The sequence below is a fragment of the Phoca vitulina genome, unplaced genomic scaffold (assembly GCF_004348235.1).
Source record: "Phoca vitulina isolate PV1807 unplaced genomic scaffold, GSC_HSeal_1.0 scaffold62, whole genome shotgun sequence".
Taxonomy (NCBI): domain Eukaryota; kingdom Metazoa; phylum Chordata; class Mammalia; order Carnivora; family Phocidae; genus Phoca; species Phoca vitulina.
The window spans coordinates 2,377,202-2,395,605 of NW_022589765.1; the positions used below are offsets into that span (position 1 = coordinate 2,377,202).

Sequence of the window (18,404 nt, forward strand, 5' to 3'; positions counted from 1 at the left end):
ACTCTGTACCTAGCACTGTGCTCATGTGACATGCAAGAAAAGTAGAAGATGATCTTGCTCTAAGAAATACGCAGTCCATTTTGGTAGATAAGACAAAAACATGGGATAACAAGGGAATACTATAATATTGCAAACTCAGGGGCCAAAGTTATGATAAAAATAGTAAATGGTAAAGTCAGAGAAGACAGTCATATTTATTTTCCAAAATAGCACATGGAAAAAAAGTGCTGGGCTGGGTGGGAATCATCAGACATAAGCAGACAAATTCATACAAGTTGAATGACTTTGAACAAGTCACTTTACCTCTCTGAGCCTTGGGTTCCTCATCTGTAAAATGGAGAGGGGAGGAAGGAGAGCTGAACTAGGTGATCCCTATGGTCATTTCCAGTCTGAAAGTTTCATCCTTCTACTGCATTTAATAAATGCGTAGTCACTGACATACTATGTCCAAGCACATTTTACATGAATTAAATTTAATTGCTAAGAGAAAGGATTATTATCTCCATTTTACAAATGAAGAGTTAATGTTTCCAAATGACAGAGGCAGAATTCAAACCCAGGTTTGCCGTTACCCCCAAATTCTATGCTCTTTCCACGATGCTGCCCTGCCTACTATTACACCAAACCACCTTCCTTTTCGATGCTTAAGGAGATAAGATCTAAGGAGGGAAGCAGACATATAAACAAATAACCACAATGGAAGGTGGTATGTCATAAGTGAAAAATCCAGAAGATGTGGAGGATTCTGTGTCTCTAAATCTTAAGGAGGTAAAGAGAGCTTGTATTACAAAGGTCTACAATGTAGTGAGTGGAGCATTGGCCAGAGAGTCAGGAGATGTGGGTTCTAGTTTGGGCCATGCCCAGTGTCCCTGGACAAGCTGTTCTCTGGACATCAGTTTTCTCATCTGCAAAATGAAAGGATTTTCAAGGTCTTTTGGGTTCCAGCATTCAGTACTTTTCTGAGTCCAAAGATGGAAAGCATGCTTCTAGTTATGGCTATGAATATGAGCCCTGAGGTTTAAAAAAATTAATGAGATGTTAAGTGCTTGTGATGATATTTTTAGTGGATATGGGATTTGGGCTGAGCCTGGAATAATGGGTTGATTTCGAAAGTTCATGAAGCATTTTAGTTCCTTTTAAATATCCAAGGGTAGCTGATTATCTAAAGGAATATTTTGTATCAAAATGAATTATCACTACTCCTTTCCCTATCTATCTTTTGTACAACTTCCTTTTTCATATAGCAAGTTTATTTAAAGGGAGAGCCATCTATAGGAGAAAACATAGCCAAGAATTTGTCATGCTCTTGGGGCACCGGTATCATTTTAAAATATGAAAACCATGCCAGTGTCTTCGAAATTCGAGTTGGAGGTAGAGGGATGGAAAGAAGTTATTTTTTTCCACGTGATCAGCCACTGCAAAGTGAGTCTCAGCACAAACCAGCTGAGCCCTTTTGCTAGGCATGGAAAGCCTCTGGCATTTTTCTGCTTTTTAACTCTCAGTCATTTGGGAGGTGGGACAAAGCCATGCTGTCTACAAAGTTTATCCAGAACGTGCTGGTGTTACAAGAGATCACTTGACATCTATTATGTTTCTCCTGTGGAAGAGAGGTGGCTATTAGCTACAATAGTGATTCCTTTTCAAAGGGGTTTAATTGGGCCATTTCTCGTGGGCCAAATTCTAACTCTCTGTCTATACATGTGCCTGCCAGGAAAACAGTGGAAAAATACCAAACAATAGCGACAAAAGAAGTCTGAGGACCGCTGTCCCAGGCTGCCCCCACTGCAAACAGGCAGAGAAAAAAATGGTTTCCCTTCCACCAAAGCTGCGGCTAATATGGTAGAGCTCCTAGAAAGGTGTGGCGGGTGGGGGAGGGGCGCAGACTGTGTGTTGCATGGCCATGGAAATATATATAATAACCTGAACAAACTCCTTTTCCAAGCAGCACTCTTAGTTGGGGGCGGGGGGGGGGGGGCGGTGCTGGCAAAGAGATGAGTTTCGCGCAGTTGAGTTCCATACTCAGGGAGCTGTTTTTCTGGAGTATGGATTTGCTCCTGTGTAGGCAGGCTAGCATCCTTTCCTGAGGTAAGCCAGAAGGTGGCCTTAAACTTTTATTTGAAGTGTCGAATGATTTTTCTTGCAACAAATTTGTGCCTTTCACTGGTATTTTCCGAAGTGAGACTTTTGCAACTGATGGAGATCTGCTCACTTCTGTTCTGTAACTTAGTGTCTTGTTGATGATTTATTTGTTCGGTAGCAGAAACTATGACAAATTGTGTGAGGCAGCCTCATTTACTTTTTAGCTGCTATAGCCCTGAAGAATTTACATGTAAATGCAACTGTGAATGTTTTACATTTCGTAAGCGTGCTGCACGTGTTTTTGTAAGTTAAGTGACATTTTTACAGATAGACTGAACTTAAAGCTCTGCCCCCACCCCACAGGTTATATTCTTCTGAAATCCTCAGTCTGACAAGCTGTGTTTTCCTGACTGCCAAGTGGGAGAGTAAGTCTCTATTTGGTGTTTTTCTTCTCTCCTCTTTAGACATGCAGAGCAGCCCACACAACCAGTTCACCTTCAGACCCCTCCCGCCGCCGCCGCCGCCTCCGCATGCGTGCACCTGTGCCAGGAAACCACCCCCTGCAGCCGACTCTCTTCAGAGGAGATCAATGACTACCCGCAGCCAGCCCAGCCCAGCTGCTCCAGCTCCCCCAACCAGTACACAGGACTCGGTTCATCTGCATAACAGCTGGGTCTTGAATAGCAACATACCATTGGAGACCAGGTACTTGAGCTATTATTGATCCCAATAACTTAAATATTGGCAGAGGATGATTCCACCGAGTGCAGAAACTCATTTCACCGTAGACATCTGCAGAGACACACGAATGCACACAGAGATGCACACCCAGATGCCTGGGCAGAAGGCAGACCCCTCTGCGGGCACAGGAGCGCACACAGGCGCACACATCTAGACTCGGGCACACTCACCGACACAGACCAAAGCAGATACACGTGGAAAGATGAAACCACAGATGCATAAACACCCCACAGGCAGCCACCCCCCAAAGCATATGAAACGAAGCAATTATCTAAACTATCAATTTGTCCTCCGTGTAAAAGGCACTCGCCCCTTGTTTTAGGAAACTGCAACATTACAGGAAAATCCAAACACAATTGGAGGAACAGTGACAATTTGGATTTTATTGTAAGATTCTTTCAAAAAGTAAGTTGCCTTCAAACATTTTTAAAAAGGATTCACTTCATAGATCGGAGGTCCGTGTGTACTTTTAAAAACTCTATTCTGCCTCTAGGGTGCTGTTTGGTCTTTTGACAAAAAAGTTTGCCTCTATTTTCTGGCACTTCACATATTTAGGTTTCAAGGTTCACTCTTTAAATCTTCGTCATGGGATTAAAGTTACAGTTCTAGGTCTCCGGGTCATAATAGACTTTAGCACTAGAGGCGATTAAATGAGAAATTATTCATCATTTCTAGACACTCCCCCTTAAATTAAAAATTACAACTTCCTATTAACATAGACATTACCTAATAAAACATATGATTTTGTTATCTTTTAAATTCAAGGACTTCCCCTTGCCTTCTATACGCCTTATTTAGATCTACTACCAAAGCTTTTTCTGAACACATTTGTATGTAAACAATGGGTATAATATATCACTTGATAAGCAATGTGTGCTGTCAACTCTGATCAATTTCCATCCCAATATCTGGGAATTGGAATGGAAAGGGGAGGACTAATAAACCCACATTATAAGACTGCTTGTTTTTTTTTTTCATAGCAGATTAAGTTATATGCCAGCCATGGCATCAGTGTATATGTCACCACCAACAAACTGAGAGCATTATGGCTCAAATCCAGGAAACTCTATATCATCCATCACTACTAGATTAAATAGATTCATAAACTGATATTTCTGTTATCTCCCAAGAGAAAATATAGCAATCCGTTCTGATGGTGAAGATAACCCAGTTAGAACTGTACAAGTGATAGTGTTTGTGTATCGTTTCTTTTTTTTTTTTTTTTTTAATGAAAGAGGGAGGTGAATGAGGTGAGAGAAGCAGAGAACAATGTGTATCTTTAAGGAGTTTTTGCGAATGTTGGTGATTTACTCACTCCTTTTTAAAATTTATTTACTCAAAAAAATTTATTTACTCACTCTTTTAATTCTTTTGTGGCGCTTGGTGATAGAGAGCTAAGGAAACAGTGGGGCAATCTGGTTATCTAGTGATCATGACAAGCAAAACACACTCCTTCCCTCTAAGAAGCCCAATAACAGGAAATCTGGAAGGAGGGTGGGGAATGGGGCTCAGGCAAAAGGAAAGAGAAAACTATTCTTATTTGAAGTGTACATCTAAGCGTGTTTGTACAAACTGCACCCACGGACCTTCTGTATCCATGCAAGGAATGTATTAATTGGTCTCAGCTTCATAAGACGCAGAGAAGAACATAAGTTTTCATGTGAGATTGTGCAGAGAGTACCTTTTTAGTACGTTTGGGAATATATTCAGTATCACAAAGATGAATTTTTTAAAAACCTAGAAACCCTATCAGCTTGATGAGCTAGGATTTCCCAAATATATATCCTTTGAAATGTTTGTTTCACATGTAGTCAGTAAAAGGTAACTCTGGGGGCGTCCTGGCACATCGTCATGAGCCTCAGCTTCCTCATCTGTAAAAGTGAATGTGGAAATGCCTGTCTCAGTGTTGTACAGATGATCGAGCTAGTGTGGCAGAAAGTGCCTCGTACATTGCAAAGCGTTATACAACTCAAAGGTAATGCTGCTATAAAAAATAAAAATTAAAAAAAAAAATACTATTATCCTTACTAAGTGGTCACCTGCCTCTGCTTAAATAGCTCCAAAATAGGTGATTGATTTATCCCGAAGGCATTCTATTCCATCTCAAGCAACTACCGGAGGATTCTTATTGAACCCAAATCTCTTACCTCTTAACTCTGCCCATTTCTCCCAGATCTGCTTCTGTGATCTCACAGAATAAATAAAATCCCTCACACACCTGACAGCCCTTCACTCTTCCTGATCCTGTTCTTCTTTGACCTGCATGTTTCCCCAGTTCCTTCCCCATTTCCTCACGTCAGCTGGTTTCAAATCCTCCATCCTGGTCTCTTTCTTTAGAACACAGTTCTAAACTGCTGACTGCACTGCTCTTGAAGTGTCTTAGCCAAGGCTGAATGCAGGTGGGGGTTTTTATTAGGCTCCCTGGTTGCAGGGAGCAGAGTTCATTCAGGTTGCCTCAAATAATTGAGAACATCTTTTCAAGATAAAGTAGTCCCCCCCCCCTTATTGGCGGTTTTGCTTTCTGTAGTTTCAATTACCCACTGTCAACTGTAGTCTAGAAACAGATGATCGTCCTTCTGACTTATTGTCAGAAGGTCAGTAGTAGCCTGATGCTGTGTCACAAGGCCTAGGTCATTCCCCCACTTTATCTCATCAGATAGGCATTTTATCATCCCCCATCATCACAAGAAGAAGGGTGAGTACAGTAAGGTATCTTGAGAAAGAGACCACATTCACGTAACATTTATTATAATATATTGTTATAATTGTTCTATTTTACAATCAGTTATTGTTGTTAGTCTCGTACTGTGCCTGATGTATAAATTAAACTTTATCATAGGGATGTATAGGAAAACATAGTATATATAGCGTTTAGTACTATTCCTGGTTTCAGGTATCCACTGGGGATTTTGGAATGTGTCCCCCTCAGATAAGGGGAGACAACTGTATTCTCTCAGTCAGGTAAGGCCAGGCGGAGAGAAAGGGCCATATGATTAAAAAAAAAAAAAAAACAAGCCTACAGCGTGGCCACCTATGGCTGCCCCTTGAGCAAGGGTTGGGAAGAGAGCTGATGTACCTTAGATGGAACTCTCAGCAATCACCATGATTGACTTATTCCAAAATTTGTGCTATGGCTGACAATTGGTTGTCTCCTTTGTTCTTTTTTTTAAAGATTTTATTTATTTATTTATTTGTGAGAGAGAGAGAGAGCACAAGCAGGGAGGTGGGGGCAGAGGGAGAGGGACAAGCAGGCTCCCCAATGAACAGGGAGCCCAATGCAGGGCTCGATCCCTGGGATCATGACCTGAGTGGAAGGCAGATGCTTAACCAACTGAGCCACCCAGTCGCCCCTGTCTCCTTTGTTCTGACTAAATATTTCCGTTAATGCTGCCTACTCCAATACAAGCTTTTTTGGTGGCTACATAACACTACTGATATACATTGAGAACACTTAGTAACTGAACTCTTAAAACTTCTTAACAAGTTCTGAGGCTAAGCCACCTTTCTTTTATTCTAAAATTATATAGTTGGAGATTTTTTTAAAGATTTTAGTTATTTATTTGACAGAGAGAATGAGAGGGAGAGAGCAACAAGCTTGGTGAGGGGCAGAGGGAGAAGCAGGCTCTCCATTGAGCAGGGAGCCTGACACGGGGCTCGATCCCGGGACTCCAGGATCATGACCTGAGCCGAAGGCAGACGCTTAACTGACTGAGCCACCCAGGCGCCCCTATAGTTGGAGATTTTTAACTCTGTGTTTGGGATGGCGGCTACAGGTGGAAATATGTTTAGAGCCTTGATTTGGCTTAATTTGATTTTACCTTGTTAGCCTGTGGAGATGTAGTTGAATTCAAATTCTGCTATACAAAGTATTTGCATTGTATTGCTCCCATAACTGTGTCATCTGCACTTTTGTTAGGTATGCTCTCCTCATTTCTTTTTTTTATTATTATTTGTAAGTCATTAATAAAAATGCTATGTAGGATAAGATCAAGGTTGGAGCTCTGTGGCACGCCACTGGAATCCTTCCTGTGGGTTGACACTTGTCCATCAGGCAACATTCTTTTACTAGAATACCACCCACATTTCTCCATCTTGTTTACAGGCATATCATGAGAGACCTTGTCAAATGCCTTGCTGATACCCAGATACAGTATGCCTACATTTTTACTGATCTGCCAATCCAATAGCCATGTAAAAATAGGTGAAATGAGATTTGTTTAACATGACTGGTTCTTAGAGAATTTGTGCTGCCTTCTCATGGTTACTATCTTTTTTTAAAAGTGCTTACAAATCATCCTTTTAATAACATGTTCTGGAATTGTGCACTCAGTCAACATAATATCCCTTGATCTAGTCTAAGGATCCCATGGACTTCCTGTTCCTTTTAAAAACCAAAACCGGTATGCTGTCTCCAGTCCTCTGACACATATCATCACACCACGGTCCTGAAACTTTAACAACTATGAAATCTGTGAGACTTGTCACCACTCTGGGACAGAATTTTAATTCATTTAGAACAGTTGAGTGCCTTCTTATGAATGCTTTGACTATCTTAGGCTTCAATTTATGGTTACAGATGTTTACTTTACCCTTTTTGGTCTCTGATCCTTCTTTTCCACAATGAAAGTGAGTCATTGAGAAGGCCTCCCTGATCTCGGTTATCCAGTAGCATTGCATGAGTTGTACATCTATCCTATCCATGATCTTCTTGTTCTAAACCTATATCTAAAAAAAATTTATGTCGTCTTTAGCAGGTTTTTTTTTTCAAGTTTCAGGCTCATTTGGGGTATAAACCTTCTTGGCATTATTTTCATCACACCCTTTTAAATTTATTTATCCTTGATTTTCATCTCTTTCTTTTGTTCCATGTTCCTTAGAAATGTAAACTGAATGGAGAGCACCCAGTACAGGCATGCTGGTTTCAATAGGCAACAAACCTTTCCAACTCTTAATCCATCTCCTTGTTTTTTAAATGTCTCAGGGCATGGAATCACACCGTCTTCACTTTAGAGAACTGCTTTCCTAAAGTCTAAGATTTTGCTTCATAATGTACTTATGGACTCTAAGCTACAGTGGTTGTTTTCTCAAAAGGTTCCTATCATCTTAACTCACCAGTTTCTCTTTTCTAATCGGTGAGAGAAGCCAGTCTTATTTTCTCTACCTTCTCGGAAGTAGAGTTGCAACAACGGAGGTTAAAGACCTTTCATATATTTGCCTTTAGTTAAATGATACATCTAGCAGATGTCTTTGGAGGTGAAATCACTCATGTTCGCTACACTTTACTCTTAGGACACTTTCGTGATCTATGTTGGAAATGAGCATCCATTTCTTCCACTTGGGCAAGTGGCTTATTGGAGATTCCCTGATCCACCATCTATTAGCTGTATGAACTTGGGCATACTGTGTTAACACTGCCAAGCCTCAGTCTTCTCATCTGGAAGATAAGGATGATAGTAGCAACCTATTCATAAGGCTGTTGTGAGAATTAAAGGAGTTAATATCTGCAATGTATTTAGAGCAGCCAGGCACAGAGTAAGCACTTTGGTGAATGTTAAAATGATAATAACAACAGTAATACACAAGAAACAACTCTACTTTTGTCCTTATTTTTGTCTTCATCTAATTAAAGATGTTTCTACCCTTATGTTCATGCTTTTCCCAGGTAAACACAACATCATTTCGCTTCCTCTCTTAGTATGCTTTTAAATAGAACATACTCTTTTGCCACTGTCTTCGTCCAATTGGGCTGCTGTAACAAAAACGCCATAGACTGGGTTTTTTAAACAGTAAGCATTTATTTCTCACAGTTCTGGAGGCTGGAAACTCTGAGATCAAGGCACTGGCAAATCTGGCATCTGGTGAGAGCCCACTTCCTAGTTCATAGACAACTATCTTCTCTGTGTCTTCACATGGCAGAAAAAGCAAGGGAGCTCCCTGGGGTTTTCCATTCATAAGGTCCCATTAGGGAGATCTCCACCCTTATGACCTAACCACCTCCTAAAGGCTCCACCTCCAAATACCAACACACTGGAGATTAGATTTCAACATGTGGGTCTTGGGGGGATACATTGAATTTCTAGCAACCACCAAATTCCAATCATTAGAATCATTCCCTCCCTTAGGTTGTGATGGCCCATGTCCATGAGGCTTTGTAAGACTGCCCCGTGATAAATCTTCAGAACAGCTTTCAGATTGTTACCTGCCTTGTGTCACATAGAAATAATTCCCCCACTACCCAGCATATTCAGAATTATGTCCTGCCCTGAGTCCTCCCTTACTCAGAGATGAGCCTTTCCAGCTCCACCTCTAAGCCCTTTCTTGGATTATATTTTTTTGTGGTGGGGTGAAAGGAGCGTCTTTTGCAACTGGGAAAGATGGACACATCGCCAAGATGGAGATGGAGAGTCTGGGTGATGTGCATAAGCGTATGTGCTCAATTACCGCTGGACTAAGCTACTTCATATAGTTGTGAATTGGGACACATTACTTAACTTCCATGGGCCTCAATTCCCCATCTGTTCTGTGGAGAAAATGACAGATCATCCCTTGTGTGGTTGTTCTGAGAAGTGCATAAGATAATCCCTGTAAAATGTCTGCTCAGAGCTGGGCACATAGAAAATGTACAATAAACAACATTTTCAATATAAGAGCGTGGCACTGACATGCTGGCAAAGAGAAGAATTCAGAGTCACGACAGTTCCAAGGTCAGAAGTAGCAAACCCTGGTCAGATTTTGAATCCAGGCTGTAGGGCCAGGGTCTTTACATTCAACCACTTTCTGTAGTAAAGAAGGCAAAGTGAAATAAATAACAATACCATAGTGCTTTATTAACTTTGAGTAATTCCAAGGTAGGAACACTTGGAGGTGGTAGATCTAACCCTCAGGAAGTGTTGAGGTAGGGAAATGGGAAAGTAGAAATTTTTCTGAGAAAATGGCCTGAAAGTAATTTACTACTACTAATAAATAAAATTAATAATAAAATCATGAGGCAGCAATAGGTGAAAAATGGAGGAAAAGGCATTCTGGAAAGAGTGTTTTACACTCAAAGGCATGCATGGTGACCAGTTATCCATTCAGTAATATTAGGCATTATCCTTTCTATTCTTCCCCTCCCTCTTCCTCCATTTGCCATTTTTTTTTTGAAGATTTAATTAATTATTTGAAAGAGAGAGCGCTCATGTGCAAGTGGGAAGAGGGGCAGAGGAAGAGTACCTCAAGTAGACTCCCCACTGAGCGCAGAACCTAACTGCAGGGCTCCACCCCACAACCCTGAGATCATGACCTGAGCCAAAATCATGAGTCAGATGCTTAACTGACTGAGCCACCCAGGCACCCCCTCCATTTGCCATTTAAACCCTTTCTGGTTTGAGAACAAGTATATTCCTTTTAATACTAATAAGAGATAATCATTCTGGAACCAAAGTCCATACTTTTTAAGCTATGATCCAGAAATCAAAATTTCATTCTGAAACTCCTGCTGTTAAATTGCCATATTCTCCTTCCTTATCCAGAGACTTGTCCTTGGATGTACTTCAGTTTGCAGATCTTTTATTCTGATTCTTCTCCAGAAAGTCTCTCTTCCCCTGCCTGTGGGATGAGCCTCAATCCCAAAGCGGTTCTATACCTTTAGTGGTACAGTGCTGTGCCTTCTTCATGAAAGTTGGAAGAGTGATTAAGAGTGTTGATTGTAGAAACCAACAGATGTGGGTTTGAGTTTCAATTCTGCTCCTTATTACCTGTCTATATTTGGGCAAATTATTGCACCTTTCTGAACCTTAGTTTCCTGACCTTAAACCTGGGTTAATAACACTCATTTTCATAAGGTTGTGACAAGGATTATTTTAGACCTCACATGTGATTTACACTCATTTTAGTTTCCTCCCTCTTTCTGTTCTTCCTCTGCGGCATATTCCTCCTTTCTCTATTCCATTGGCACTGGCTTTTGTTCCATTCTAGCTTCTCAGAATCCCAACTTAACCACTTTCCTTTCTGTATTGCTCTCTCTATTCTGTCCACACATTCTGTATGTGAGTAGATTGCTCTGCCTTTAATACAAGGTTAAATGGAGTAGAACTCATTTCTATCAGGAACTCAAACATAACCCATTCCCCAGAGAAAACTGGGACAGTTCTCTTAGCTTCTTGACTTCTTCATCTGGATTTACTTTGAAATGGAATTATGGTCATTTTTGGAAAATTGTTTCCCTTATTTACTCTCTTCGCTGTCCCTCAATTCAAACTCCTAACTCAGTTTACTTGATACTCTTACTCATGGGGAATTTTTGGCCAAGTATTGGCTCTAGACCTTAACTTGAACCAGCCCTCAGAAATGATGATGGACATTAACCATGATCTATTCACCATAATGAGTCCTACTTAAAGATTTTGCTGTGATATTTAATACTATTGAGGACTTGGATTTGATATTAACATAACTGCTTCAACTCACAAAGACAAATCAGAATTGTGTGGGGGAGTCATGCCTGGCCAGAAGAGGGGGTAGCAAGTATTTTCATTGACTTTTAGCATATTCTGACAGATGGCTGTAGCTTGGTATGAGGCTAACTGCCCTTACTGACTTTAGGCCAATGTGAGAGTCAACAGGGTTATTTTGACAAAAGAAGAGCCAGGGCCATTGATGGAGGAGATGTTGGCAAAGAATGGAAAGAGAAATGAAATCTATATGACCCATGTTCGTGACCAGACTTCTAGAGCTGGTGTCTATCTTGGGGAAATAAGAAGAAATAAATACTCATTAGTAGTGATGGCAGTGATTTAAGTCTCTATGGAATAATACTCTTTAAATATTAACCCATAAGCGTAAATTCTCCAGTGGTAGTTATATTTCTTTGTTACATAGTACTGCTAAAATACACCTAACATTTATAAGTAGGATTTTTTCTTTAGTACATTTGCAATGGAAAAATAGATTTAGAGACATAATTTTTTTTCTTTCAATAATGACTAGAGAAAAAAAAAAAGCTCAGAATGTACATATTCAGTGCTTAGATCCAACAATATCTCATGCTTTAATCCTTTAACAGCACTGGGGTTAGCAAAATCTATCTTCAGCCACAGATTTAAAGATTCTTTTTAAGACAGGAAAAGACTTCGTAGAACTAATCTATGCCCTGTAAATCCTGTTTACTACAGATGAGCAGGAATCAACCAAGCTTTTCAGCCTACACCAAATGATGGATGTGGAATATGTTGAGTTTACATGAAGGAGAATTCTGGAGCCTTAAAAATATATTTTACATATTGAGAGTAAAAATAGATCTACAATAGTCTATTGTGCTTAGGCAGTGAAGAGCAGTATTTTGGAGATTATCGTGATACAGTCTCTAATCACTTTGGTGGTTTTGATTTGACTATTTTTAGTTTCACTTTCAAAGTATAAGCCATAGGCAAACATAATGTGTTTCATTTTATAAGGAAAGGAAATTTCACCATAGGTGAGATTAAATCTGGTGTTAATATGGAGAAGATTTTTTTTTAGCAATTCAAATGTGAATCTAAACAGATGTTTTGGGGGAATTTTAAAAAATGAGTTGATTGGTGAAATATGTGAGTGTAGCAAACCAAAATTAAATTTTATTTTTTTAAAGATTTTATTTATTTATATGAGAGAGAAAGAGGCAGAGGGAGAGGGAAAAGCAGTCTCCCCACTGAGCAGGGAGCCTGATACAGGGCTTGATCCCAGGACCCTAGGATCATGACCTGAGCCAAAGGCAGACACCCAACCAGCTGAGCCACCCAGGTGCCCCCAAAATTAAATTTTAGAGGAATCTCTGTACCAAACTTTTTGCCTCCCATCCATCATATATACTTACCTATCCTGGGTTGTATACTTAAAATAGAAATACCTGGTTTTGATCAAGAGAGAAACTAGTTCTTAACTTCATTGACTACAAAGTTACTTATCCAGTCAATCGTAATAAATATTTTCATTGCCATGTCAAGTTAATAGACACTTGTCTATTTTACTAGAAGTATGAAATGTACTTGAAGTAGCAAAGAATGATTTTCCTGTCAGTTATTCTCCTTATTTTCTACAGAGGTGTGTGTTTGTGTGTGTGTGTGTGTGTGTGTGTGTGTGTGTGTGTATCAAAGACATTCTACTAAACATCTCCCTTTGGGAGAATCCAGCTGGTTCTTTATTAATTCCACAACATAAAAATGTTTGTAGCTTTAAAAGCAAAAGATAAGATCAGGTTAAGTCTTGAGGTCTTTGAAATGTCTCTGTAAGAGTTGTGAAAGTGTGGTACTGACTATTCCATTTAAAGAACAAGAAAACTCAAAAAGATTTGCCCCCTTTGGCAAACAGATAAGCAAATAAACAGTAACATCTGCTTCTCCATTCTGTTAATCTTTTTTGGTGTGATATCTGAGGATATAAGAATGTGTATAATGTAAATATTTTAAATGAAAAACAGTTCAATATAAATACTATGATAAATTAATTCTAGCATAAATAAGTTTTTGCAAATTTTGACAAATATTTGTTGAGTGCCCACCATGGATCAGCCAGTGTCCTAGTTGCTGGGGCTACAACAGAGAACAAAACAGACAAAATCTCTGCCTTTATGGAGCTTACATTTTAGTGGGAGAGCCAGCCTTTATCCTCAAATTTAATTATATTGAGGCTAATAATATTGCAGGACTAGGGGTCTATAGATGTAGTATGGGAGAGGGAGGAGAGGAGTCAAAGATACCTCTTAGAAGCCTTTCTTTACCTGCCTTCACTTCCCCACAGCACTTTTCATAGAATTTTTCCCTTATCTGTGGGCCAGCATTCTGTGCATATGTCTATGAAGACCTTATTCCATTGTATATTTGCACTCTCCAAATATTTTATTTACTTGTCTTTATTCTCTGTTGCAACTTGAGTGAAAGACTATGTCTTCTTTTTTTGCTTTGATTCCTCAATGCTTAGCTCATATTGTTTAACAAAATTTTTGTAAGGTATATGGACAGACAGAGTAACTGAGCAGGGAATTACAGATGGAGTAGATTTCTGAAATCAGAAATAGTATTTGGTAGAAGCAGACAGTGAGTTTTGTTTGGGAAATATTGAAACATCCGTGTGGGACATCCGTATTGGAAATGCTCAATATCTAATAAATAGTTGAAAATAAGGATCTGGGTCCCAGGAGAGAAAGAAAGAGAAAGTTTTTCTCCTATCACCTACCAAATGTTTGCTACGTGCTGAACATTGCATCAAGCCATTATCACATTTATTCTTAACTTATATTTTTTTAAAACTGAGGCTTAGAGAAGTTGAACAATATGTTGCAAGGGCAGCAGTTAGTATGTAACTGAGCTAGTTCACTCCTGTGTCTGTCTGATTCCAGAGCTCATGATTGACATGAATAATGGAGAGTTTCATAGGTAGACATAATAATTGAATTTCCATGACTGATGGAGGAAATACTGAAAAACCTAGACAGAGTTTAGTGCAAGAAGAAGACCATAAACCAAACCATCAGAACACTTACATCTTAGGAGTTCATGAAGGAAAACAAGCCAGCATAGGTGATTGAGGAGTAATCATGAGAGAGAAGACACAACAGAAAAATTTCAAGATCATCATCACGGTTTTCAAATGCTTCAAAGGAGTCAACTAGAATATGGATAAGAAGAAACCATTCATTCTGTCAACTACAGACTTGTTGACTTTGAAGCAGTCAATTTCAGTAGAGTGATGAGATTTAAGCTAGACTGAAGTGGGTTGGAAGAATTGGTAAGTGGTAAGAAAATGGAAGTGGAAGGTAAACTATTCTTCTGAAATAAAATAGTAGATTGAGAGGAAGCTGAATTAGAACAAAACTTTCATGTAAATTGGAAGGAGGAAAAGACAGAGGGGGGACTGCATTCAGTGTGGATGTAGACAGTAGTTACTAGGAGAGCAGCATAGTTGACAGAAAGAAACCAACAGACCAAGCTGGAGATCAAGTTTCCTTACTGGTAACAAATACGGAAACTTGCAGGAAAGGGCACATAATGCCGAAGACCACCTCATGACCCCGCACAGTGGTACAGGCTTCCCAGGTTGCCAGGTTTCAACAAAGGCATACAGCTGATGATGCCACCACCTCTGGGGAATCATAAATCCCTTAGCGGTAAGAAGTTTGCTTTTCCTATTCTTATACTAGAGCATGGCATTATACCCTTGCACCCTTATTTAAAATTGGCTCAAATATAAGTCTTATTTCCAAGGGCAAGCAGCTAAGATTGGCCAACCCAAGATTAGAATTTAGACTTCCTGTCTCCATCTGGCATACATGAAACACTAGGCAGTCCCCTGTTGCTGATGAAGATACTTAATAGTGATATATGTACACACAGGGCTTTCATTGACATTATAAAAGCTAACTTATGATTATTTCCAATTCAACTATCAAAATATCAAGTATAACATAACAACACAGATATCATTGATTTTTTCCTTGTGTGGCATAATATTACCCTCCCAAGTAAATTGACTTTCTTCTGGAAGAAAATATTCACAATCTGCTATTTCCCCTACCTTTCGACTAAAATAACTGTTCTTCTTTAAAATCTATAAGTCTTATTCTTCCACATTTTGTCATTTACTATACTGAATAGTATTTTATGGTAACATGACTGGTTGCTTTTTAGTAGATGCACTTGCAACTAAATGCTTTTTCTTATTTGCTATCTTCAAAAGACTCAGATTTTAGACAATATGTATTGTATATATGTGTGTGTATGTCTGTGTGCAAATGTGGTCATATGTGCTTATGTATGTGTGTAGGTATAAGTTTCTGTTGTTCAGAGTCCTTTCACTGGTTATTTCATTTTAAACTCTAAACAACCCTGGGAAGGCAGGCATAACAGAAATAATGCCCAATTTAAAAATAAGGAAACTAAGTCGTGGGAAATTTTACTAATGTGTCCATGTGGCAGTTTAGAGCAAGAGTTGGAACTAGAATTCAAGTCTCCATGCAGCCAAGCCAGTATTCTTTGCACTCTAACAGTTTGTCTCTGGAATGTAAAGAACCCCAAGTTATCCCTTTTTGTCTTTCAGTGAATATTTATAGTTCAGCTAAATTTCCCCGCCTGGAGATGTAATCTACATTTTATTCTATTTATATTAAAATCTTGATGAGCCTAAATGCCCAGAAAACTGGGGGTTCTAGTTAATTGGATTTGGTAGATAGCTTAAGGTTAAATAGAACTTTTAAAAAATTGCCATTCTTGTTGAAAATCATTCTTAAATATGAATCTACTTTCCATTTTAATCCAAATGATCATAATTTAATCTATTATAATTGAAAATCTTACGTTAAGTCGGGGTTGTCATTCTGAACATGATTTTTTATTGTACAGCACTTTGGATGTAGAAAATATTGTAGAGTGAACAAAATGTCTCATGGTCCCATGATATCCTTTGTGAATTTTGGTTGGCCTCTCGTGAGTAGTTAAAAAAGCGCTGGATTTCGAATTGAAAATCTTGAGTCCAAGTCCAATTCTGCCACTAAATAGTTGTGTGACCTTGATAATGTCTCTTTCTTCCTCTCCAACCTCATTTTGCACAACAGTCAGGTGAGGGAATAAAGCTAAATGGTATTTGATGTCCTTTCGGCCTTTACTTTCTCTGTTTTTCCGTAGCTTGCCTTCTTGTCATTTGCTCCTCCACTGAAAGAATCCTGCTCAGGTTAGCTTTCCAGTTAGTTGGATTCTAATGAATTGCAAGATTACAGATTCTAGGTGAGGTCCCCTAACAAGTCAGATAAATTGAAGTTAAGCAGTCAGGATTCCTTCAAAAATTCCAGTAGCCAAGAGGAAATGAGGAAGACACTGCACATCCCTGTCTGTCAGGGGGTAATGGTAATGGCAGACAAACATAGTTAGGAAACCAATCATAGGCCAGTACAAGACTAGTCTGTGAACATGTTTTACTCGATACACATAGGTGCTCAATAAAAGTTTATTAAATACATGAATTTAAGAACAAAACCCTTTATAGAGACAGGATTCAGGATGTAACACCTTATAAAGAAGTCTACCTTGCCTTGTGTCATATTGTGAAGCCCCCGATGTTTCAGTATTTTCTTTCAAATTGTCATTATCTGTCTAATTAAGAAATAAATACAACTTTATTTTATGTTTCTTATTCAAAGATAAAAATACAACCTGGATTGGGTTTAAGTTCCAAACAGCCATTTCTATACTCCATCCTGTGAATCCATGATGATATTTTTTTCTGAGTACTGACAATGATGCAGAGAGAAAATAAGTTTAGATTCAATATTATATTTGCCAAATAGAGATGTATATTTAGAGGTCAGAGGAGTGAAATCATTATACTCTTGAAGTTGACCTGACCTTGTTTATCTCCTTGTGCTGTCCCTGAATAATTAAAGCAAACCAATGGTTTTCTTCTTTGCACTCTTGAATCCACGCTGCAGGGAACAAGGGAAAGAATATTTCCCTGGAAGGAAGGCCTGTTTTCCACAGATTCTCCTGTGTTCAAGTGGAATTATAGTTTCTGAGCTTTAGAGCATGGTAGAAAGCTAAATTTGACTGTTTCTTAGGTGACCTAACCTGAGGGGGGTTAATGTTGTTTCAATCGCTATGATTATTGTATATTCTGCATGTTTTAATCAATATTTCAGGGTTTGGATTTATGCCTTGTGACAGTTCTTGAGAGGTACAATTTGAACAGCAATTTTAAAAATTGAAAGTAGAAAATGTTTTCTATTTTCCATATCTTACAAAGATTTCCTTGTTTGGTCAGCAGGAGTAAAAGTTGGAGGTAATTATGAGTGAGTTGTATGTGCTCTCTGGCCCCAAGGTTCAGGGTATTTGTTTGGATAATAGACCAATCCCAAGTGCACATAGCCTCAAGGGAGGAACAGCTGTGAGCTTGGGAGGATGATATGATCATGAGTGACTGGCAAGAAAATCTTTTTTCTGAGAGTCTTATAAAGAATGACAGATTCCCTCCCATAGGGATGCTGAATACTTCAAAACTGCATGCTCCAATCAGAAGAATAGTTTTAGACCGTTTCTCAACCTCACTGTGGCATTTCAGGCTGTATGATTCTTTGTTGTGGGAGCTGTCCCATGCATAATAGAATGTTTAGCAGCATCCCTAGCCTCTTACCCACTAGATGCCAGGAGCACCCTCCCCCTAATCGTGACAACCAAACACGTCCCCAGACAATGCCAAATGTCCCTTGTGGGCCAATTCATCCCCAACTGAGAAACGCCATTTTAGACTAATGGTGAGGCAAAATCTTTTGTTTCCTTCCTGCTCACTTTACTCAAGATTCTAGCAGTTTCTTTTGTTCCCTTCCCATCTTCCCTCTTCATATTCCTTTCTTCCGAAGGCTTTGTTCGTGGGTTTAGATAATTCTCGGGTTTGTAGTATAATTTGTGTTGGAAACCACTGCTATAAGCTGAATGTTTGGATCTCCCTAAAATGCGTATATTGAAAACCAAGATGATGGTATTAGGTGGGGCCTCTGGGAGGTGATTAGGTCCTGAGGGCAGAGCCCTCATGAATGGGGTTAGTGCCCTCATGAAAGAGACCTCTGATTGCTTCCTAGCCCCTCC

At 39.2% G+C, this 18,404-nt stretch overlaps 1 protein-coding gene across 5 annotated transcripts in view; it reads left to right on the forward strand.

The window, feature by feature from the left end:
• The window catches only part of TENM1 (teneurin transmembrane protein 1), a 775,694-nt gene that overhangs the window by 441,529 nt on the left and 315,761 nt on the right, over positions 1 to 18,404 (forward strand). For all 5 annotated transcript variants that reach the window (XM_032391374.1, XM_032391377.1, XM_032391378.1 and 2 more), the window contains one exon: positions 2,544 to 2,784. In XM_032391374.1, the coding sequence (XP_032247265.1) occupies positions 2,544 to 2,784 (241 nt within the window). The remainder of the gene's footprint in view (positions 1 to 2,543; positions 2,785 to 18,404) is intronic.